Raw genomic sequence first — 21,990 nt, 5'->3', positions numbered from 1 at the left:
CTTTCCAAACTGTTGAGATCATGGTTGAGGCCATGAGACCCTCAAACTGAGCATTGTACGCAGAAGACGCGGAGTATACACCATCTTTAGTAAACTTCCAAATAATTGTATCGTCGACTCCAGGGGTGAGTATGACATTATAGAGCTTCTCCCAAAGGGTGGCGAATTGCTCAACATGCTCAAAGGTGAGGCCCTGAGAGGTAATAATAGGATCTCTAGGAAGTGTTCCTTATTTCTTCGGGAAATTAATGCTCAAGGGCCAGTTATGTTACACAGCACCGAGGAACAAATAGGCAAAGAGAAAAGAAATACGTATATGTGTATCTCGAATGTCAACTGCTTGGCGCCGGAATGAGAAGACACGTCTCACTCATTCCCAAAGTTCTAGTGTGTGCATGAATACATAGAGCTAGCGTGCTTAATTATTAACTGCTGATGCTGAGCCTGAAAGAAAAACGGAGCACCGCCGGCAGTACTAGCAGCTGGCAGCAGCCCATCGTGCCCGTGCCCACAGATGAAGCTCAGGCGTTGTCATCGACTAACTTGCACTGATTTGGCCGGAAGTTGTCCTCAGACAAGAGCGACGTGACGAGCCGCTGCAGCCGGGCTGCTCCAGGGCCAGGACGCAGTGGCGTCGCGTCCCTCACGATCCAGAAGGAGCCATCGCCGCCGGTATCACCGATGCTCCAGCTGCCGGGGGCAAGCATGCCGGGCTGCCGCGACAGGAGCCCTACGTCGATTCTGTCAAGCACTGGGTCGTCCTGGCCAAACTTGCATGCGAAGGCGGCATCACTGTCGAGCATCCTGTCCCAGTGGCTGGAGTTGATGAGTTCTGGTTGATGCGCAGGGAAGTCGCCCCGGGAGATGTAGCGCATGTGGTGGTTCACGGTGGTGTTCCGGAACTCCTCGGCGTTGCAGGCCATGGTGTGGAAGTAGGCCTCCGGGGAGGAGACGAGGTTGGCGTAGGAGACGAGGAGGGTGCGCGGGAGGTTGTTCCACCCCCGGATCAAGTACTTGACGAATGGCCGTGACAACACCGTCCAAGCAGAACCTGGTTATCACACAAATTGAAGTTCAGTCTAGTTGTATGGTTGTAAAGTACTATCCAAAAGTCTCAAACAGTCAATTCATCCAAAAGACCAAACTGATGAAGAGAGGCGGGAAATATATTTCAACAGGTGGCAATGGATGCACCGTGTGTAGTTAACAACATGTGGTACGACTTCCACTTCTAGAAGACTTATATGCGGCAATGAAAATTACCCTGGGGAAAAAGACCTAGTCTATCTTCATACACCAAAAACATGGCATTTGGAATACCAAGGTTCATACCTTTGAAGAGTGTGAAGGCGGTGGGCAGCTCCTGCTTCTCGGTATCGTTCTTCCACAGCCCCGGGTCGACGATCCCCGCCATCGCCCTCGAGGACCTGTTAAGAAAAACCATGTGTGCGGTACCGAACTCAGTCGCAAGTGTCGACGCCATTCTCTGCAGATTTTATTACGGAGGAACGTACGCTTTCCGGCCCATGTCGCTCGTGTGGTCGATGAAGTTGAGGTCACGCGGCAGCCGCGAGAACACGTCCATCAGATCTGCAGAGGTTGATAATGTCACCACGAAATCATGAATGGAAGCAGCTATATAAGCGTATATGTGGTACCGACCGTCCTGCGTGACGAGCGGGTAGTCAGAGGCGGAGAGGTTGATGAACCAGTCCCAGTCGGCGCCGGGGCCGGGCAGGAAGTTGGCGGCGGCGTGCAGCGTGGTGGTTACCATGGTGATGCTCCCTTGGTGGTTGGCCTTCTGCAGCACGCGCACGTTGCCCACGGCGGCAAGAACCGGGTGCTCGGCCACGAAGGCCGCCAGCTCGGCGCGCTCCGAGTCGGACGCCTCCGCGTCCAAGTGGAGGATGTAGTGGTTCCGTGGGTGGTAGAGCGCGAGGAGGCAGCGGCGCAGCCTGCCGGCTTCGCCAGCCGAACCGGAGACGAGGTAGGCGAAGCGTGGGGTCCCGGCCTGCGACGAGGTAGACGAGGTGGCAGAGGAGGGGTACCGTTGATGGAATATTGTGGTGGAGGGGAATGCGATCAGGTAGGCCGCGAGGAGGAACACGGAGAAGATGCCCCCGGCGGCCACGGAGCGCACCCACCGCAGGTCGATGCCACCGCAGGAGCGTCCGAACAAGGAGGAGGGACTGCCGATATCCAAGGTGACAGAGTAGGGATGCGAGTCGGCTGGCTGGTGTTGGGTGGGTGGCATACTCGGAGTATCCATGGTGGCGAAGCGCGGTTGTGAATTGGATAAACTTGTGAGGCTTCCAGCATATAAATTGCAAGCGGATGGAGCAGGAAGGTGACGGCGCGGGCAAAGCAGCAGCCAGATGCCGCGAATAACGTCTTGCCTTGCCTTGGTTGACTGGGTGGAGGCAGCATGTGGAAGAGAGAGAGAGTGAGGGAGGGGAAAAGTGCTTGCAGCTACCGGGCTCCAGGGTTCTTTTTTGCGAGAAAAACTTCCAGTCTATTCTTGATATTTGAAATTTTTGAAAAACACACTTCGGTTGCTAAAAATAAATAAATCAAATACGTGAATGCATAGACACATTTCTAAGACCCGGTAAAAATCTAAAAAAGAAATACTTTGTATTTTGAGAAATACAAAAAAGAGAAATTTCTGATAAAAATGGCACCCCTTTTCTCTTATACATTGTCAGAAATTTGTTTTTTTTTCTATAGCCCAAAACAAAGCGAGATTTGTACCAAAACTTGCCACGGGTATTCGGAATGTGTATATGTATCCCCAGAAAAAAATTCATATTTTTTGAAACTTCCAAACACGAATTTCAAAGTGTTTAAATATAGGGAGCAGTGGAGCTCGGGTGCTGCAATCCCTCACTCAGATCTAACGTTCTAAAGAATCTTTCTGAATGGGATCTCCATTGTTCAACTGAGAATTTGAGGTTCTATTTGATAGGTCTTTTTTATGGGAAACGCTACCTTTCAACCGGCGGATGGGTCGTGCGTATCCAGCACCTCCGTGGCCGTCCGATTCAATTTTAATCATACAACACATAGCACTACACAAGACTGTCCAATAAGTTTTGCAACATTGGGCATGTTGCACACACAAATTTATAACACATGCTATGTTACAAACATACAAAGCACCAACAAGTTGCCAGCGTGTACATAACTTGATCATTTTTCATAAAAAAATTCTGCAACATCATCCTTGTTGCAAAAATCTTTCCGTAACATCATCTATATTGCACAAAGGTGAAAAACGAAAAAAATTCTGTAACACAAACTCTGTTGCAAATATTTGTATGCAACATGACCTTTGTTGCATAAATAATGCTTAAAATAACGTGTCACGCCGAAGAAACGTTTCCGGTTGTTTTGCAACAAAGCCGTTGTTGCAGAGTGGCCATCGCAACAATCAGCTTGTTGCAGTTCATGAGGCGCATGTTTGGAGAGATCCCATGGCTATTTTTGTGTCAATCCGATGGTCGCGGAGGTGGCCGATGTTTTTCTTTTATCCGCCGGCAGACATGTAGCATTGCCCCTTTTTTATTGTGATGTCCCTTATCCATCGAGTCGATTTTTTGTTCTCGGGGTCCATTGAGAAAAAATGCTCTTGGGCTCCCCTGAAGCCAAAATTTTCAAAAACTAAACAATCACTTTTTAAGTTTCAAAGAAACCTAAAAAATACACAAGTAAGATATAGAAGTATACTAGATGTGTATATAATTTCATCACGAAATATGTTTTGATGTGAGCTGTAAAAAATCATGTATTTTGTAGTGAATAGTATATGTGCTAGAAATACGTGATTTTTTCATTTCTGTGTAGCTCGCATAAAATAATATTTCACAATGAAACTTTGCAGAAAAGTACTATGTGTCCATATCAAAACTTAAATTTAATATTTTTACCACATATTTTTCAAAACTTAAATTTTATTTTTTTAATTCAAATTAAGTGCTTCATAAAGCTTGAGCTCCATTAGCATTTATTTTTTGTTATTTTCTATATGTCTATCAATTACTCCTGTCATTCCTTTATGTAAGGTGTATTATTTTCGGCACCATTATCAAGGCTCATAATTATAGACAATTTAAGGCGAAATTATCCTTGGCTAAATTGTTGATATGTTCCTTTATATCCCTTATCCATTGTGAGTGTATTTTCTTGCTCTCGGGCTCCATGGAGTCCTATTTTTCTAAAACTAAAAAATTATATTTTTATTTAAAAAAACTACAAATAAATACATGACTACACATAGATGTATATTTTATATTCATCACAAAATAAGTTTTGATGTGAGTTGTACAAAAAACATAGTTAATAATGCATGAGTATGTCATTTTGGAGACCATGGCCTTAATTTTGAAAAATTCAAAATCCAAGCTTTTCACTTTCAAAAAAAAATCTGAAAACAGATACACATGTATACAAGGATAGAATGTGTATGGGTGGATGAAATATCTTGAAATGCAAGCTGCACAAAAAAACCAAAACTTGGATTTTGACGATAAATAGTACATGTACTAAAAAGCCACAGGTTTTTCTTTTTTGAGTAGCTCTCGTTTTAATGTATTTTTGTTGCATGGTAATATGTGTCTGATTCATATCATATAGTACAAAGTACAAGTCACGTAAAGACCGAGATGTCAAAACTGAAAAGATAGCAGAACATCTCTGAGCTTGACACCAATGCCCGTCACTCTCGTTTTAATGTATTTCATCTTGGAAATTTACATACATGTACATTATATCTCTAGGTATATGTGTACGTTTTCCAAAAACAACTGAATAGTTTGAATCTCTAGGTACATTCTTTATGAAGCTCGGCCACCATTTGGCATTTTCAATAATACATGTGCTGGAAATACATGATTTTGCCATTTCTCTATAGCTCGCACAAAAATGTATTTTGCAATGAAACTCTGTAGACAAATAGTATACATCCATATGTATAATGTTTATTTCTTTTAGATATTTTTGAAACGCAGAAAATCAAATTAAGGGCTCCTTGGAGATTGAGCTCTATTAGCAATTTCCATTCTCTATATAGCCGTCTACCTATTATAATAATAGATAGATTATATAATAGGTACATGACAGTTGCGACTAATACCGGCAATTAGAGCATCTCCAATGCTGACCCGCAAATTCCCTCTTGCATCCGTCCCCGGACCAAGGGACCAGTCCGCAAACACGGATGCGGGAGCTGGCCATCCAACGCTGTCCGCATACATATGAACTACTATCTGAACTAAGCGGGCGAAATTCATGCAAACTGGCGAATTTTCATATAAACCAGACGAAATTCATTACATTTTGGACAATTTTTAACTAAACCCTACTCTAAATGATCGTTGGCGCCCGTTATTTTTTGCATCATGTTTTCCTCAACATGACCTCGGTCCTGTATTTTTTGTATATGTTGCTTCTTTTTTATTGCATCAATGTTGTGTTTGCCATATAATTAATCTTATTGCTAAATACGCTTTAAAGAAATGCAAACAACACACTGAAATTTTGCGGACTGCAATTTCTTATCTTAGTAACTCTAATTAGCGAACTGCAAACTACCAGATATATTGCATTGCTATAGCCTATAGGAGTAAGATATATTGCATTGCTATAGGAGTAACTCCTCATAAGTATAATTTGGACATGCATGTTAGGTGGAATTCTACATATATGGTGCTTAACTATCTTATCCGAGACAAAGATGCATTCTCCAGATTTAATAATGCAAATTATGGAAGAAAGCTAATCACCCGTGATAATTGCTTATTGCTAAAGTATTGATTAAGTTTTTGGAGGTGTTTTATGATGCAACAATTTCTTTCTCTAGGTTTTATTATCGCACCTCTCCTCTGAAAGCATACGAAGGCGGTAAATTATTACTTCAAGTTGTTGCTCGCATGAAACTTAAATATTTGTAATACTGCGAAAACAATTCCTATGTTGTATGCATTTGCATTTATGTTGGATCCTAGGCTAAACTTGATCTATTTGGTAATGCACTCAATGTACGAGCTAGGTCCCAACATTTAGATTATTTTGCTTATTTCATTAATATTTGTGATAAGCTTTCTGAAGTTTATAGTAAGTACGAGCAAAAATATGCCGGAGTTCGGATGCAATGGCATGCACCAAGCAACTGCAGGAAAATAAAGGAGTGTGGAGCAAGTTATTTTCTTCTTCCTCCTCTATCCCGAGCTCTTCCATAGCAGCACACTACTAGGGAAAAGGCTAGCAGAAGCGCGGGTTTTTAGGCTAGCAGCAGCGCGGACAGCCGCGCTACCAATAAGGCGCTACAGCTAACTATTACTAGTAGCGTGGGCTAAACCCGCGCTACTACTAAATGATTAGTAGCGCAGGTGCACACGTGCTACTACTAAGCTAACACCCACTCTACTACTAACCTAACTACTAACCTAACTACTAGTAGCGCTCACTTTTAACCCACGCTACTACTAACAATTTAGGAATTAAAAAAATAAAAGTTAGATGTGGTATTCATGAATGGTAATACGTCCATTGCAAAGCTAACCAACGTCACAAAACCATCTCAGGATTCCATTTAACATCAGACACACAACCATCATCGAAGTACCTCCCCTAGTGGTCCACCACCAACCTAAACAAATCACTTCTCTAGATGTATCTACCAAGGCTTGGAGTTCAGACGCCAATGTACCCGAATCCTCCTTCCCCCGGACGATGGCGTCGAGGACCTCCACCTCGAAGACCTCCGATGTCAAAATCACCTGGACGTTCATCTGTTCGATGTGGCCACCGTGCTTCACAGCAAAGTCCGCCTCCAAGTGGTTGAAGAGCACAACGCCCACCGGGCCACGCTAGTCAGCGTCGATCACCCCTGCGCCCACGTCGGGAAAGTGAAAACTTGTTAGTACGCAAATTGCATCGGTTAAACTAAATAGTATATTACAATTCACAAGACCCATTAAGTTAAGATTCCTTATCATCTAGCAATTTAAAGGGGCTCATGCCGAATATATATCCTTAATTCCTCACTTCTTATTCAAACTAAATATATAGATTTGGCAAATGCATAGAAAAACATAAAGTCCAAAAGAAACACAGAAATGCATATGTGAACTAAATTACTTTGTGTGCTAGCAGATTTCTTGTTAGGTTATTCACTATATATAGTACCACATCAGGCAGGGTGATGTGTTTACTTCGCGCCGCAATGTTTGGCACCAAGTTCAGTCTTGGAAGACAAATACAATACATTGCTGGGCGGGACAAGGCAAAGAAAAATACAGAAATTTGTAGTTACTAAATCATTAGCATTAATTAGTGCCTTCTGTCGCGGGGGTCATGTGTTAACTGATTTCAAGTATTTTCTTGCAAGCTACAAAGATGTTAAGAATTACTTGCAATCTGGTTTTTGCAAGCCACAAAGTTGTTCAGAATTACTACTTATCTAGTAGTACAAATGTTGAAAACAGATTATGAACTAGTCCAGACTCTACATACACGTATGTGATGAGCATTGAAGCATTCACTCTCCCAGGCTGTTTAGGATCATCAACCTAGTGGATGTCGTCCGGTAATAGAGGAAGTGCATCCTATATAAGGCACCCAACAAAAAGCTAAGTGACGGCTACTGTTTTCTCAGGCAGGGTGTACAAATTTAACAAAAATGAAAATGCACTCGCACTATAGAGTCCGGTATATCCAGTTGCTAGGGAAAGTACTAAGGTTTAAGACGATATGCTACTAAATGATTGATTTTGCTGTTGCTCATGGACATAGACATGAGCAAGCACATGGCAGGGCCATGAACCTATGCAAAGCATCAATTGTTTTCAGCTCCATGGCAATATGTCCAGTGGAAATCAAGATACTACCCACTTGCACAACTGAATCTACCATGCGCATGCGGGAGGCTACAGCTTCCTCAAAAAACAAGTAAAGAAGAGCATCATGGTTTCCTCACCCAAATACATTGACCCACTCGCCATCTGCCTTCCCTTCGCTGGGCGGAGCCATCGGCTCCGTCCTGGCAGCCTCCGTCGCCAGGGTCATAGAGAATAGAATGGTCCATGGCTCCGCATGAACATCGAACATATCTCTCATAGAATTACATATGAAGAAAGCATCACTCCTGACAATTTCATCAAGAAAAGGGAAGTTAGCTAACTTATAGGGGAAACAAAACATCAAGATTCTAACTGAACAAAAGGAAATCTAGTCCAACTGCGCATTTTTTTAGAACAGGAGGATGACCCCCGTCCAACGGCGCATAGGCCTAGTGGAATTTTATTCAAGGACCAGACAAGAGCATCTTTCAGTTTACTACAATAAGTAATTTAAATAGCACAAAGCAAACAACTATAAAATGACAAGTGAACTATGATCCAATATTGTGCAGAATATTAAAATGAAGGTGGATTTTTTCATATTCGAGTTTTTCTTAATAGTAACTTAAAAAATAAATGAATATATGCATAAGGTGGATTTTCACATGCAACCTGTGGTAGTTTCAGTTTGTGCCGGCTTCAATTGTCACTCCAAACCTCTATTTCTCTTGTGGGCAACTCAAAATTGTTTACAATCCGTTATCTGCAAAAAATAAAATGGACTGAACTGAGTTAAAATAAACACATTACATGAATAGGCCAGACATAAACCTCTATATGCTATGCCGAATTAAGATAAAATAAACACATTACATGAACTGAGTTAAAATGGACTGAACTGAGTTAAATCGGCCATTTTCATTTATAAGTGATCTATATGCTATGGCAAGCAACAGCTCATTACATGAACAGGCCGACAAGCCATGCCGTGCAATGATCTGTTCATCGCAGAGCGTAGAACCATTCACAGGGCAGCCATTCAACAACATATATATAGAGATTGATCCATCATCCAACACATTGATCCGCTACAAAATTACCACACGACAGTATGATGATATTCACATGAACACAACAACAGGCCTGTCATACACACACATACTACTTAATGATTCATTCAATAATAGTTCATGAACTAGTAATAATTCCCAATAATAGTCAGCAGCTAGAGGAAGGACACCACAAATAGGTGGAATCCCAGCGAACCTAATGATTCATTCAACTCAACTCTACTTTGAACAAAGTTGGCCTCATTTAAATAAGAAGAATTGGAGAAGCGGACTTTTAGATCTACAGTACATACATTGAGCCAAAATTAAGGTCAAATTTAACTACATGACGACATGTATAATAATAATAGTAGTAATTCACCACTGAGATAGATGAGAAGATGAATTGATATGGGATTGTGAGACTCGACAGTGACGGGTACAGTATCAAATTTGTCCTTCCTTTGCAAGAGAGGAAGAGAAATTAGATTGGGGATCGGAAGAAGGTGGGTACGGCCGGTGGATCTGTTCATTGTTGTGGAGGAAGGAGGGCTTGTAGGCTCTTGGGGTAGTCCTGTCCTGCCTCACCTCACCTCGCCTGCTGCCTCACGCAACAAGTCAGCAACGCTGCTATGTGTGTGCGTCTGCGTCTGTGCAAACCAAAGCTGGCTGCGCATGAGGGAGGGAAGGGAAGGAAAAAAAGGAAAGGGAAAGGGAAGTAGATCGAGAGAGTACCTTGGCGGCCATGGCGTCGTCGGCCGAACGGAGCGGAAGCAGACGGACAGATGGAGGTCCTGTCCAGGCGCGCGAGCTCGCGATTGGGGAGATGCGGCCAGCGCCATGGATGTGGAGCTCCAGATCCTAGCCGTCGGCCATGGATGTGGATCTCCGGGTCCAAGCCCTTGGCGGATCTCGGACTGAGAGCTGCCGCCTGACCTATTCTCTTCTCGTCGTCTTCTAGTGAGGGGAGGGGCGAGGGTGGCGGTGGCGGCGGTCGTGCGGAGGCCTGGCCGGCCGGCTGCAGCGCTCGGGGCTGCACACACTCGTGGATTGGGAGGGGATTTGGATCGAGGTTTGGGTGGAACTTTTTTTTTTGATAAACGTGGGTGGGTGGACGGTGGAGTGGTTGGTGGGGTGGGAGCAGATGCAGGTGGTAGCATTGGGTTTATAACCCGCGCTACTACTATCGACTTAGTAGTAGCGTGGGTTTATAACCCGCGCTACTACTACGACTGGTCCCGGGAGGCACAGTGGAAATCACTTAGTAGTAGCGAGGGATAAAAACCCACGTTACTACTATCGGGTTATTAGTAGCGCGGTTTTCTCAAGCTCGCTACTGCGGCGTTTGTTTTTAAACCGCACTGCTGCTAAGATTCTGTGTATAAGGTTTTTCCTAGTAGTGGCAGCAATGCCAGTGCTTTCAAGGGCGGGGAGTTAGCAAAGTATCTCAACAGCGACTAAGTCAGCTTCAATAAAGTTGACGAGGATGACTTCGACATACCGCAGTGGTGGCATGACCACAAGATTACGTATCGGATGATCTTTATATAAGCACATGATGTCCCGTTAGTACCAGCCTCAACGACATCATCAGAGTTTGCTTTCAGCCTAGCTGAAAGAATACTTCAGGGATAGAGCAACTAGTCTCACAACGGATATGGTGAGAAATCTAATTGCCATGAAAGATGGGGGACTAGCCAGAAGGAGCCCAACACACCGCAGATAAAAAGAAATGGAAGCCATGTTTGAAAATCTTGCCGTCGAAGAAGAAGATAGTCGTAGTAGTATTTGTATATTTTTTCCCTTTTTCTTTTGTAATTTACTTATCCTTTCATAATTTTCTTTTCCTTTTGTAATCTACAGCATGGCATTGTACCATTTTTCGTCCCCGATCGAGGATAGAAGGGTTTAATGAGGCAGCCACTAATAAGGCTCAAGATTTATCCCATTTAACAGTCTGCTTATTGTTATTTTTTCCTGCATTTTTCTGACTTTTTCACATTTTCCCTGAATTTTTCGAGGTATTTTACACGATAAACTGGCCAAACAGGACAAACGGGCTAAACGTGCCTGTGGGCCAACCCGTTTAATAGCAGTGGCCGTGCCATGGACCTGAAGGCTGGCATGGCACGGCCCACCTAGCCAGGCATGTCTAGCCCTGGGCCGTGCCGGTGCCGGCCCTGGCCAGGTTTGTATGGATGGCAACACTAAAAAATATCAGTTCCTCGGAAAAACAGAGTGTTGGATAACTGAGCCACGCTGAGGCTGCCGCTTCCCGGATCCGGGGGAGGCGTCGAGATGCAGTCTGCGGAGCAGGGCCGCGGCTGGAAGCCCAACCTGAACCTGGGACGCACGCGGGGGGAGACCGGGAGGCGGATGCGGGGCTCCCGGATTTCGTGGTGGCCACCGCGGGCTTGACTTGGTGGCTTGTCGGGGGTCCGCCCCGCGCGTCGTCGGGCGCGGCTTCTGCTGTCATCACCGACCGGCAGGTCGCCGTCGCCCGAGTCGTCGGCGTGTAGGTGGGGGCGGCTTCCTCTGTCGCAAATATCTCCAACGACGAGTGGCCCTGGATTTCTGTGGTTCCATTTGGTGGCCGCTCGAGCCCGCGCTGTCAATGGCACCCGTCGCCGTCGCGCTTGGCTCTTGTTGGCACTCTCCCTCCGGCGATTGGCCGCCTGGGGTTTCCCGGTTGCTTCGCGCCTTGTCTTGTCGCCCGTGCCGTCAGTGCCACGCGGTTATCGCCGTCGGCAGGACTGCTCGCGCGTACATATCCACTGGTTGTGGCCTCTTTTGCAGTTCGTGACGTATTTCCTGCTTGGCTCCACAGTTCCCTTCCCCTCCATTAGCGTCTTCTCTGTTCCACAGGTATCCTATCTTTGCTGTGCTGTGGTCTGGTGACCAGTGAGCAGTTGCGCAATTGTTCAGACTTCAGACTTGAGAGTTCAGACCAAGCAAATTGGCTTCAGACTTCAGCTCGTGAGGTATTTACCTGCTTGGCTCCACCGTCACCTTCCCCTCCCTTCCTACTGAAAGTCCGGCAAATTTTCGGCTCCCCGAGCCTGCCAATTGCCACAGGGTCGGTGCAGTGGGTGCCATTAGCATCTTCTCTGTTACACACGTATCCAATCCCCGCATCAACCATGGTTTAATTTTGGCTCCTTGATTTTACAGGTGCTCTTTGCTGCGCTGTGGTGACCCGTCAGCAGTCGAGCAATTGTTTCAGACTGAGCAATTAGAAATCGAGGCCCGATGGAGGTGGTGACCGGAGCTATGACCACCCTCCTGCCCACGCTCGCAGGCCTGCTCAAGGAGGAGTATGACCTGCACAAGAACACCAGGGGTGAGATCAGGTTCCTCAAAGCCGAGCTGGAGAGCATGGAGACAGCCCTGCTCAAGATTTCTGAGGCACCTTTGGATCAGCCACCTGACGTCCAGGTCAAGCTTTGGGCGAGGGAAGTCAGGGAGCTATCCTATGAAATCGAGGACAGTGTCGATAAATTCATGGTGCGTCTTGATAGACGTGCACAAAAAAATCCGCATAGCTTCATGGGCTTCATCCATAAGAGCATAGATCTGATGACGAAGGCTAAAATCCGCCACAAGATGGGCACTGAGATCAAAGACATCAGGAGCCGTATCAAGGAGGTCAGCGAGCGACGCGATAGGTACAAGGTTGACAGTGTACCTTCCAAGCCTGCCAGACCAACTATTGACAGCCTTCGCCTATCAGCCCTATACAAAGAGGCAACAGAACTCATTGGCATCGAAGAGAAGACAAATGACCTAGTTAAGAGGCTGACAGAGGGGGAGGGGGCGTCCAAGCAACAGGTCAAGACAATCTCCATTGTTGGTTTTGGAGGCTTAGGCAAAACAACCCTTGCTAATGCTGTGTATCATAAGTTTAAACCGGAATTCGATTGTGGGGCCTTTGTTTCCGTGTCTCTTAATCCTAACATGGAGAATATTTTCAAAAACATGCTCCATCAACTTGACAGGCACAGATACTTTAACATCAACGAATCAACATGGGGTGAAGCAGAGCTTGTCAGCGAGCTAAGAGATTTTCTTCTAAACAAGAGGTACGCGTCTAAGCATCAACCGCACAATAGAAGCTATGAAACGTTATTATGACTTTAGCATGTTATTGATACAGCTTGCTCAATCTGGATCCAGTTTTGATTTTTGGTATGTCCCGTGTTCGTAGTTGTGGACCACTTTGTGTGCAAGAGGTCTTTGGTTCTGAAATAATTAAATATTTGAATAATATTAATATGGGAGTACTGGACTTCAAGGCAATCCGACCCATGGGCGGCCGTGCCCATGGGCACCCGACCCGAATGGGTAGGGTATGGGTCGCCATCTTCACCCATGGGTAAGCCCGATGGGTAACCCGATTAGTCGTGGGTAGGGTAGGGTATGGGTCGCCATCTTCACCCATGGGTAACCCGATTAGTCGTGGGTAGGGTATGGGCATAAGGTCTTGCCCATGGGTCACCCGATTAATATTAGTAATTAGAATGTATTTTATTTTAGATGACACATGAACATTTTAAGCTTACATTAGAAACAGAAGTTTACATTGAGCTTAACTAATGCATGGTCATTTGATATCGTCTTATAGGTACTTCATTGTGATTGATGACATATGGAACAATTTTGTATGGAAAGAAATCAAACATGCTTTGATTGAGAACGAATGCGGAAGTAGAATAATTACAACAACTCGCGCTTTTGATGTTGCCAAACAAGTTGGTGGTGTTTATGATCTAAAGCCTCTTTCTCTTGCGCACTCAAGAAACTTATTCTTCCAAAGAATATTTGATGCTGAAGAAAAATTTCCTTCTAATGAATTAGCCGAAGTATCTGATAACATTATTAAGAGATGTGGTGGAGTACCATTAGCTATTATTACGACAGCTAGTATGTTAGCCAGTAAAAACAGAAATGATTGGTCCAAGGTCTACCAAGCTATGGGTTCTGGGCAACAAGATAGTACTGATGTGAAGGACATGAGAAGGATATTATCAGTCAGTTACTATGACCTACCTCCACAACTAAGAACATGTTTATTGTATATAAGTTTGTATCCAGAAGATTATAAGATCATTGCTAGAGATTTGATATGGCAATGGATTGGTGAAGGCTTTGTTCGGGAAGAACATGGAAAGAGCTTGTATGAAGTAGGAGAAAATTATTTCTGTGAGCTCATTAACAAAGGCTTAATCCAACCAGCAGATGTCACTGATGATAAAGCGAGTGCTTGTCGTGTACACGATATGGTGCTTGACCTTATCACTTCCATATCAAGGGAAGAGAATTTTCTAACATGTATAGGTGGTCAACAATCTGGATCTGCACCAAGTAAGATCCGTCGTCTATCAGTCCAAAGCATAAATGAAGACGACGCCAAGCAGATGGCAACTATGAACTTGTCCAATTTGAGGTCAATCATGGTGTTTGGACGATATATCAATTTGTTACCAGTCCTTTCAAGGTTTTCAGTGTTGCGTGCATTGGACATAAGTTATTCTTGGAATGTGGGCAATCATCATGTAAAGATTATTTGCAATATGTTTCACTTGAGGTATTTATGGCTACACAATACATGTATCTCTGAGATCCCGGATGAGATTGTGAATCTTCAGTTCTTGCAAGTACTGGACATAAGTGGGACGACAGTACAAGTGTTACCAGCATCATTTGTTCAGCTAACACAACTAGTGTACCTTCATCTTGGTATGTCCACGGCCCTGCCAGCAGGATTGGGGAATTTAAAATCGCTGCAAGAATTGCTAGGTATCAATATTGCGTCTCCATCCATGCTGCATGATCTGAGCAAGCTGACTGAATTGAGGAATCTTCGTGTCAGGTTTTATGGATGGAACGATGACTATAAGGAACTTTTCCAGCGGTGTCTCTCCAGCCTGTTCAATCTCAAATGCATTAAAATAGATGGTGTCCGTCGAAATATAGATTTCGGAGGTGACAACTTGTCGCCTGAGCAGCTTCACTGCATTCATCTGACCTCTAGCGAGATTTGTGATGTGCCAAGATGGATATCATCGCTCTCCAACCTCTCTACCCTTAAAATCCAGGATCTAAAAACACTTAGTCAGGAGCATCTTCAAGTGCTTGGCATCATGCCATCACTCCGTGATCTCGATATATGGGTGCCGGAAATCGCACAAGGCCGACACGAAAGGTTTGTGATTGGCAGCAGTTATCCATTCCGGTGTCTAGCAAAGCTCAAGATCGGCAGCCAAATCATGGGGCTGAAGTTCGCACAAGGGGCCATGCAGGAGCTACAAACCTTTGAGATTATTTTATCAGTGCAGCGGACATGGGATCGATTTGGTAATTTGGACTTTGGCCTGGAGAACCTTTCTTCGCTTAAACAGGTCTATGTTGGGAGGTGGTACGCTGTGTCATGGTCCAAGCCAGAGCCGGAAGAGGCAGAGGATGCAATTTGGCAAGCCGTACACATGAATCCCAACAAGCCGACGCTCGAGTTCGTCATGGTAACTACTAACTACACCGATTCACCCTTCCAATTAACACATATTTAGTTCTTCGCCTCGGGATTAGTTGCTTCTATAATTTTGTCTTTCTTTACCATGCATACATATTTGATTTCTTACCGCGTTCTCTTTTGACAGTTCAAGTTGTGATGATGAGTCGGAAAATCATTTTGGAAAATCATCCTCGTTAATCTGCAGGTGTGTATCATTACACTAGTATTAACTGCTAGTATTATCTTGGCCAGCAGATGATGATTAATAACCCCTCTAATATTTTGCCATCTTCATCTACAGCGATGTCTCCTGGTGATTCTTCAGGAGCTACAGTTATTACATCAAATAAATAATCTGTTGTGCAGAGGATTCCTGCAAACTTCTTATGCGATCTGTATCATTATATTGACAGTTTCATGTCATGTATCTATTATGTCCCTGGATCATATTTTCCGTGACGGTGTCCATGACAGGATGAATGAACTGAGACCACATCTTGTTTCTCTTCCTGAGGTTTGTTCTGAATATACAGGGGAGTATTCACTTGCAATCACGGGTCTTAAATCTGCAAACAAGATGGTGAACTGCTCGGATCTAGGCTAAAATGCAGAAGCTAGTTTCTTCCAGAAGTGGCGCATTTAATTTCTTCCAGAAGTTTGTTCTGAATATACAGATGAATATTTACTTTGCAAGTGTGGATGCCTACTTTTTCTTTTATCTGGTGCATGCTTACTAGTACTATTGTTTACTGACATCTGAAACATGTAAGAGCAACTTGTTAAAAAAAATTAGCTCAGGGCAAGGGCAAGTGATTACTGGGTTGCTTTAGTTTGGGCTTCTTCCTTTTACAACACTGTTCATCCGGGCTGAGCAAGTTTAGGGTTTAGGGTTTTTCAAAGCCAATAGGAATTTTCAAAGCCAATCCTATGAAATTCCTGCAAAATTCTTTTGTTTCAAACAGGGTATAAGATGGTACTACATGTATGGGGACTTATGCCTGAGAATATGATTCTGCAACAGAAAGCATGTGATGGAACGCAAGCAGAGATGATGCATCTGCCCAGATTTGAAGGTTGATATGTAGCAATTCTATGGAAAATTGTTGCAGTTTCTATGGTTGACCGGTCTGGTCGGAGCGACGCTCACATTGGATTTGCTCTTGAACAGGATTCTTTGCCCCACACCCTAGCCCTTGTCCCATCTCTCATTTTCGCTCACCCGTGCTCGCCATGGGTTCAGATTTTTAGTCAGGGGAGTTCGCTGCCTCTAACCGCTCATGAGCGCCACGGAGCTTAGCTCGAAGACATTGGAGGAAGGGTCGGGCCTCTTGGTACACAACCAAAGAAGGTGACATATTGGCCCTGAGCATGCTCTCGACCTCATAGAGGGTTTGAGCAATGGGAGCCTGCGAGGACACGATTTGTTCCTCGACCAATATCACCGCCTCACTAGGAATTTCCCCTAGTTCAAGGTCGTTTGGTGTGACTGCCTCATTGTTTGCATGCTCGCAACCCTCCCCAAAGTTTAGCACCTTGCTTTTTACATGGTCTGGCCCTTCTTGTCAATTTTACCTTTATGACCATGCAAATCAAACACAAAAAGGGTTGTTTGATCCATAGCCCGGTTCGTAAAAGGGATTGCCATCTGATCTGACATCCGGAGGAACATCTAGGCATTCAAAACTGATGGTCGGGACGAGAGGCATGCCCGCCTGCCATTTGGTGCTCACACCTACAATGACTTTCTTTGTGAGGCACGCCGCCTCAGTACCATCATTGTGTAGCCCCGCCATAGTAAGGTGTGGAAGCTGGAATAGAAACATTTTGCTGGTGACGAAGATGCTAGGCATTATCTGGAGAGAGGTGGACTAAGTTATGGACGAAATCCGTGATGGATGACAAGTATCAAGGATTAATTTACTGTTGATCTCGGGATCGTGCGATGAGTCAGGGAGGCGAGTAGAGATGAGGCAAGGAATCCGGGATCACTTCAGAAACAACAAAGTCATAGAGGTTTCCCAAGTTTGGACCTTAACATGGATAGTAGGCCTACTTGTGCTACAAGTGTAATTGATATGTATGATTAAAGATTACATGAACTAGATTGCATATATAAAGCTAGATTTTCAGATAATGGCAATTGAAATGTCTTAAGGCTCCGGTAGGGGTCTGTAAGCCTTTTTATAGAGGCATATTCATTCGTAGCAAATTATCAGTCTTCGATATCATACAATATGTCATCCCCAAACAAAATAGGAAAATACATTCTAATTATGATAGGATCCCAGAGTTAGCATATCTGTCCATCTATATTATACAACCATGGGGAAAACTACAAGTGGTTTTATTGAACATGTTATGACATACTATATGGCAACAGGAAGTATAGTATAGACAAAAATCATACACAGAGTTGAACAAGCAGTTACTAGTAATTAAGCCCCATAGAAAAAATGGCTAAAGATCTACTCTTACTTAGGGTGAAGATCATTATAATCATCGGGACCGTAGGACTCAAATAATTCGGCAAAAAATCCATTCTTCCTTCTTGGGTTGCATCCCATGTCTTCACATAATCTATCATTGTACCAAGTAGGAAGAAGTCCAATGCACGGTGTACGGGATTCTTCACGAGAGTAACGCTTCATGACCTTTTCACATTCAAGGACATCCCTCTGCATTGCTTTAACAGTTGGTAATCTAAATCCACCATCCATGAAATATGCTAGCCACTTAGACCGCAGTTCCGATGTGTAGACATTCGCGTAGTTGTCAGAATATCCGATGACCGCAAGTTGTGGAATCTTAGGATGTATGCACTCCCTGTGAAACAATAATCAAATAAATTATTCAATAAAGACTTAAAGTATGTAAAAAAATATGTCTAGCAAAGTGATGACCTATAAAGTGGTGTTGTCGTGGATGTTGAGCCAACGACAATAGCATGAAAGTACTTTGATATGAACATGTCCTTGATGTTTTCATCACCATTGAATCCTGTTCCGAATATAACTATGTCACTCTTTACCAACGTAGATTCACCTTCAACAAGCACGCCTTCTTTGCAAAAGCCGAAGGTCTTTGACTTTTTAATAACTATGATGCCTTCCTCTAAATTCTTGTAATGATCCTTGGGTGTAGTGGAAAGCATACATCCCACCATCCCCTCAAAAAAGCTATGGTCAGGCACCATCTCATGTTTCTTCATTGGAATGGAGTAGTAGCTCTCAGCAAACTTTGAAATCATCAACCTCTTCTCACACACAAAGGAACAACACACATGTCTGAAATTAGTCTAAAACAAAACCATTTACACTTCGAATAATATTAAGATTATGAATTATATAAAATGGAAACATGTTGTAGTACCAATGGAGTCAAGACGGTAGCTAATATGCTAAGAAGGAAACCTTCACCGGGCTTGTGAATAAGGAGTTCAGCAAAACGAGTTAGATAAAAATTTGATATGTTAATACCCCAAGCATAGAAGTTCGGTATGATCCATTGCTTGGTTCGGACTACCATTGTGCATGGTTTCTCCGTACCTAAATAACAATTAAAATAGAACGTTATAAAAATATAATCACAATGTTTCGTTTTTATCTAGGCAACTATAGAGATGAAGATTATATAAGCATGATAGGCAATACATTGGAATGCTTTAGAAAAATGGACATAAGAATGTTTAAATTTCATTAACCGAGAGAAACAAGGTATGTTTAATTGAGGATTGAATATTTTTACCATTTATAGTTGCACATTCATTAGCAATGTCAAGGGCTGAATTTCCATAGCCAACAACAGTCACACACTTGTCCTTGATCATCTCCTTAGCTTTCTCGCTACCCATTTTGGAGTAGTCCATGGAGTGGATCACTTTCCCATCAAATGCTTCTGGGCCTCTACCGGGAGGGAATTTGGGTATGCTGGGATAATTGCTAAACCTTCCCGTACAAAGAATCACAAAGTCTAGCATGTGTACCTGGAGAAAGGGAATACATGTTTATGAACAATCACATGAGAAAAGTTAATTAGTGTAACACCCTGGCCTAATATGAGTTATAACTAGCCCACCTGCACGGTGGACCCATATATATGTAGCATTCCCCTTACACTTTCATCTTTGCATCATGTAAAAGGGTTAGCTCAATGGTGCTATATTAGGAATACAAGGCTGGACCAAAGAAAGGGTCGTCGTTTACTTGGCAAACTATTGTGGCTGGAATTCAGACTTTCAAGAGAGGTTGTGTATGGCGGGTTGGAACGGGCTCGCAAATAAATATTTGGGATGATCCTTGGATTCCTTCTAGTGCATCAAGAAAGGTTATAACACCTAGAGCAGGAACAATGTTATAACACACCTAGTGGAGGAAATTATAGACCCTCACACAGGACAGTGGGATCTAGAACTTATTAGCTATGTCTTTAAACCGGTTGATGTCAAATTCCTCTCCGGAAGGAGGCCATGGAAGATCTTGTGGTGTGGCATTATACAAGGTCAGGAACCTTCTCGGTTTGATCGGCGTACCACGCAGAGTTTAACCATCGGTTTGGGAGCCAAATAGCCAGGTCGGACAGGGTAGCGTTCACTTAAACTCCATATGGAAACAACTTTGACAAGGAAAATAAAACACTTTGGGTGGAAGGTGCTCGGGGGGGGGGGGGGGGGGGGGGGGGGGGGGGGGGTACTACCGTGCATAGGAGTCTTAGCCGTAAGACACATTCCAGTCCTTCTGCAATGTCCAGTTTGCAACACCGGGATTGATGACATTCAACACGTTATTTTCTGTTGCCCCCAGGCACGCAAGGTTTGCGTAGAGCTTGGGCTAAAATCTTCTATAGATGAGGCAGTAGCATAAGAAATGCTAGATTAACATTTATCTTTTGTTTACCTCAGGCACGCAATATCGGGATTGATAACATTTTCTCTATACACATTTAATATTTTACAAATGGTAGATTAACATTTTTTCAACAATTTTATGTATAGTGTATTTTGTAATCTATATATTTGGAAGTATAAACAAAAAAACAAAAAAAAGTGAAAAAGAAACAGAAAAAACAAGGTTGTGGCCTCCTGCGAGCTGAGCCGGCCCAGTCCCTCGCTCCTGCCCTGCGTCTTCCGTCAAGGGAGACATAGGCACGCCCGTAGGTCCTTCTTAAAAAAAGAAAAAAAGAGGCGTGTCCGCAGGTAGTGACAGTAACAAGATGGTAGTCCAACCCCCCACCACCACAAAAAAAAGAAAAGAAAAACGGTGTGGTTGGTGTGAGGAGTGAAAAACGGTGCGGTAGGTGTGGAGTGTAACAATAGGTCGCCATCCTTCAAAAAGAAAGTATAGGTCGCCATCCAAACCAATATATATAGTCGCCATCTTGACTCTCGAGAGATTAGGACTACAGCCATTTACATGATGGTTAGGTGATGGTTGCGTGGATGCTTATCTAGAAAGAATTGAGAATTCCATACATGACATTTCTTCCCTCAACGCTCGACTCCCATTGCTATGTGATTATGAGAGCAAGCTCGAATAAAGAAGGCTCTCGGCAAGATAGGATTTGCGGTCAGAAGATATTGGAGACCATGATCACAGAGAAACCAAACAAGTTCATATCTAGTACCTGCATACCACCATCCTAATCCTATATGGAAAAACGCTTGTGCACTAGCATATCATATCGTTACCTCTGTGTGCCCCTCGGCGTCGGCCACCGTGAGGCGCCACTCCCCGTCGCCGGAACCGAACGCCTCGCCGCAGCCGGCCCACTGCTCCCACGCCACTACCTCCTCCTCTGCGACGCCGACGTAGTCCATGCTGGTCACGCGGTGGCCGAGCCTGACGCAGTCGAGCACGCCGAAGCGGCGCGCGTAGGCGTGGAGGTAGTCGGCGACCTGCCGCTGGTTGGGGAACATCTCCGTCACCGAGTCCGGCCAGGGGAAGTCGGAGTACCGGTACATGTGCCGCGGCGCCTGGAGCCTGGTCCCCTCCATGGCGTTCGGCCACACGCCGCCGACGGCGTCGCCCGCCTCGAAGACTACCGGCCGGCAGCCGCGCTCCAGCAGGTGCTTGCACGCCGCCAGCCCACTCACGCCGGCGCCAACTATGGCCACGCTCTTATTCTCCAGGCCCATCGGTCGATTTGTATGTGTGTGTGTGCGCCGTTGACGACAGCCGGCGTGAAAGAGGGTGCTACGCTACGCTACGGGACTCTGAACTCTGAGTCTCTGACCACTAAGCAGGGTGGACTGTGTTTATAACTTTGTAGTAGAGGTGAGCGAAAAGCCAGTGTTCCATAAAGAAACTCTACTGAATCACAGCTAGCAGCACCGAATAATGAAGAGAAGTGGTTAGCAATCCGACAATTCCGTCAACTGGTCCATGTCCAATCCTTATCTTTACAGATCCTAGCGTGCCAGAAATAAATTACGAGAAGGCCTTAGATCTATTGGTCAACCAGTATTACACACTACAAAATAAAGAAAATACGCTGAGGTCCATCGTGGGCATTCGTCTTCTTCCTCACGAACAGGCTGATGAGACGCCATCACAAGTTTCTTTCCAGTTTCCATCGTCGGAGCGAGCATTGTTGACCG

General features: G+C 44.4%; 3 protein-coding genes across 5 annotated transcripts; 1 reads left to right on the top strand and 2 right to left on the bottom strand.

Annotated features, from left to right (window-relative positions):
• Nucleotides 1-292: 292 nt before the first annotated feature.
• Nucleotides 293-2,277, bottom strand: LOC125523760 (beta-glucuronosyltransferase GlcAT14A-like). The gene is made up of 4 exons (XM_048688826.1): nucleotides 1,663-2,277; nucleotides 1,515-1,590; nucleotides 1,333-1,427; nucleotides 293-1,051 (listed from the first exon to the last, which is right to left on the bottom strand). The coding sequence occupies exons 1-4, from the start codon at nucleotides 2,267-2,269 to the stop codon at nucleotides 522-524; spliced, it is 1,308 nt and encodes a 435-aa protein (XP_048544783.1). The 5' UTR covers nucleotides 2,270-2,277; the 3' UTR covers nucleotides 293-521.
• Nucleotides 2,278-11,418: 9,141 nt separating this feature from the next.
• On the top strand, nucleotides 11,419-16,227 carry LOC125518592 (disease resistance protein RGA5-like). Of its 2 annotated transcripts, none has more exons than XM_048683418.1 (5): nucleotides 11,419-11,963; nucleotides 12,059-12,966; nucleotides 13,509-15,405; nucleotides 15,544-15,603; nucleotides 15,700-16,227. In XM_048683418.1, the coding sequence occupies exons 2-4, from the start codon at nucleotides 12,137-12,139 to the stop codon at nucleotides 15,553-15,555; spliced, it is 2,739 nt and encodes a 912-aa protein (XP_048539375.1). In that variant the 5' UTR covers nucleotides 11,419-11,963; nucleotides 12,059-12,136; the 3' UTR covers nucleotides 15,556-15,603; nucleotides 15,700-16,227. The 2 variants fall into 2 exon arrangements, with proteins under 2 accessions (XP_048539375.1, XP_048539374.1); XM_048683417.1 differs by having other exon boundaries at nucleotides 11,423-11,868.
• Nucleotides 16,228-17,650: 1,423 nt separating this feature from the next.
• LOC125518593 (probable flavin-containing monooxygenase 1) lies at nucleotides 17,651-21,696 on the bottom strand. Of its 2 annotated transcripts, none has more exons than XM_048683419.1 (5): nucleotides 21,082-21,696; nucleotides 19,143-19,380; nucleotides 18,768-18,943; nucleotides 18,299-18,693; nucleotides 17,651-18,221 (listed from the first exon to the last, which is right to left on the bottom strand). In XM_048683419.1, the coding sequence occupies exons 1-5, from the start codon at nucleotides 21,526-21,528 to the stop codon at nucleotides 17,870-17,872; spliced, it is 1,608 nt and encodes a 535-aa protein (XP_048539376.1). In that variant the 5' UTR covers nucleotides 21,529-21,696; the 3' UTR covers nucleotides 17,651-17,869. The 2 variants fall into 2 exon arrangements, with proteins under 2 accessions (XP_048539376.1, XP_048539377.1); XM_048683420.1 differs by having other exon boundaries at nucleotides 18,299-18,651; nucleotides 21,082-21,693.
• Nucleotides 21,697-21,990: the final 294 nt, after the last annotated feature.

This window comes from Triticum urartu, chromosome 7 (assembly GCF_003073215.2).
Source record: "Triticum urartu cultivar G1812 chromosome 7, Tu2.1, whole genome shotgun sequence".
NCBI lineage: Eukaryota > Viridiplantae > Streptophyta > Magnoliopsida > Poales > Poaceae > Triticum > Triticum urartu.
This window is presented reverse-complemented; position numbering and strand designations above follow the sequence as displayed.

What these genes read in the sequence shown, in the direction of transcription:
- LOC125518593 (XM_048683419.1), bottom strand. Translation starts at nt 21,528, where the DNA reads ATGGGCCTGGAGAATAAGAGCGTGGCCATAGTTGGCGCCGGCGTGAGT. An exon ending in ACGCCGAGGGGCACACAGAG is followed by an intron (nt 19,381 to 21,081) that starts GTAACGATATGA and finishes CCCTTTCTCCAG; the next exon opens with GTACACATGCTAGACTTTGT. An exon ending in TGAATGTGCAACTATAAATG is followed by an intron (nt 18,944 to 19,142) that starts GTAAAAATATTC and finishes ATTGTTATTTAG; the next exon opens with GTACGGAGAAACCATGCACA.
- LOC125523760 (XM_048688826.1), bottom strand. Translation starts at nt 2,269, where the DNA reads ATGGATACTCCGAGTATGCCACCCACCCAACACCAGCCAGCCGACTCG. An exon ending in CCCGCTCGTCACGCAGGACG is followed by an intron (nt 1,591 to 1,662) that starts GTCGGTACCACA and finishes CAACCTCTGCAG; the next exon opens with ATCTGATGGACGTGTTCTCG. An exon ending in CGCCTTCACACTCTTCAAAG is followed by an intron (nt 1,052 to 1,332) that starts GTATGAACCTTG and finishes TGTGATAACCAG; the next exon opens with GTTCTGCTTGGACGGTGTTG.
- LOC125518592 (XM_048683418.1), top strand. Translation starts at nt 12,137, where the DNA reads ATGGAGGTGGTGACCGGAGCTATGACCACCCTCCTGCCCACGCTCGCA. An exon ending in GATTTTCTTCTAAACAAGAG is followed by an intron (nt 12,967 to 13,508) that starts GTACGCGTCTAA and finishes ATCGTCTTATAG; the next exon opens with GTACTTCATTGTGATTGATG.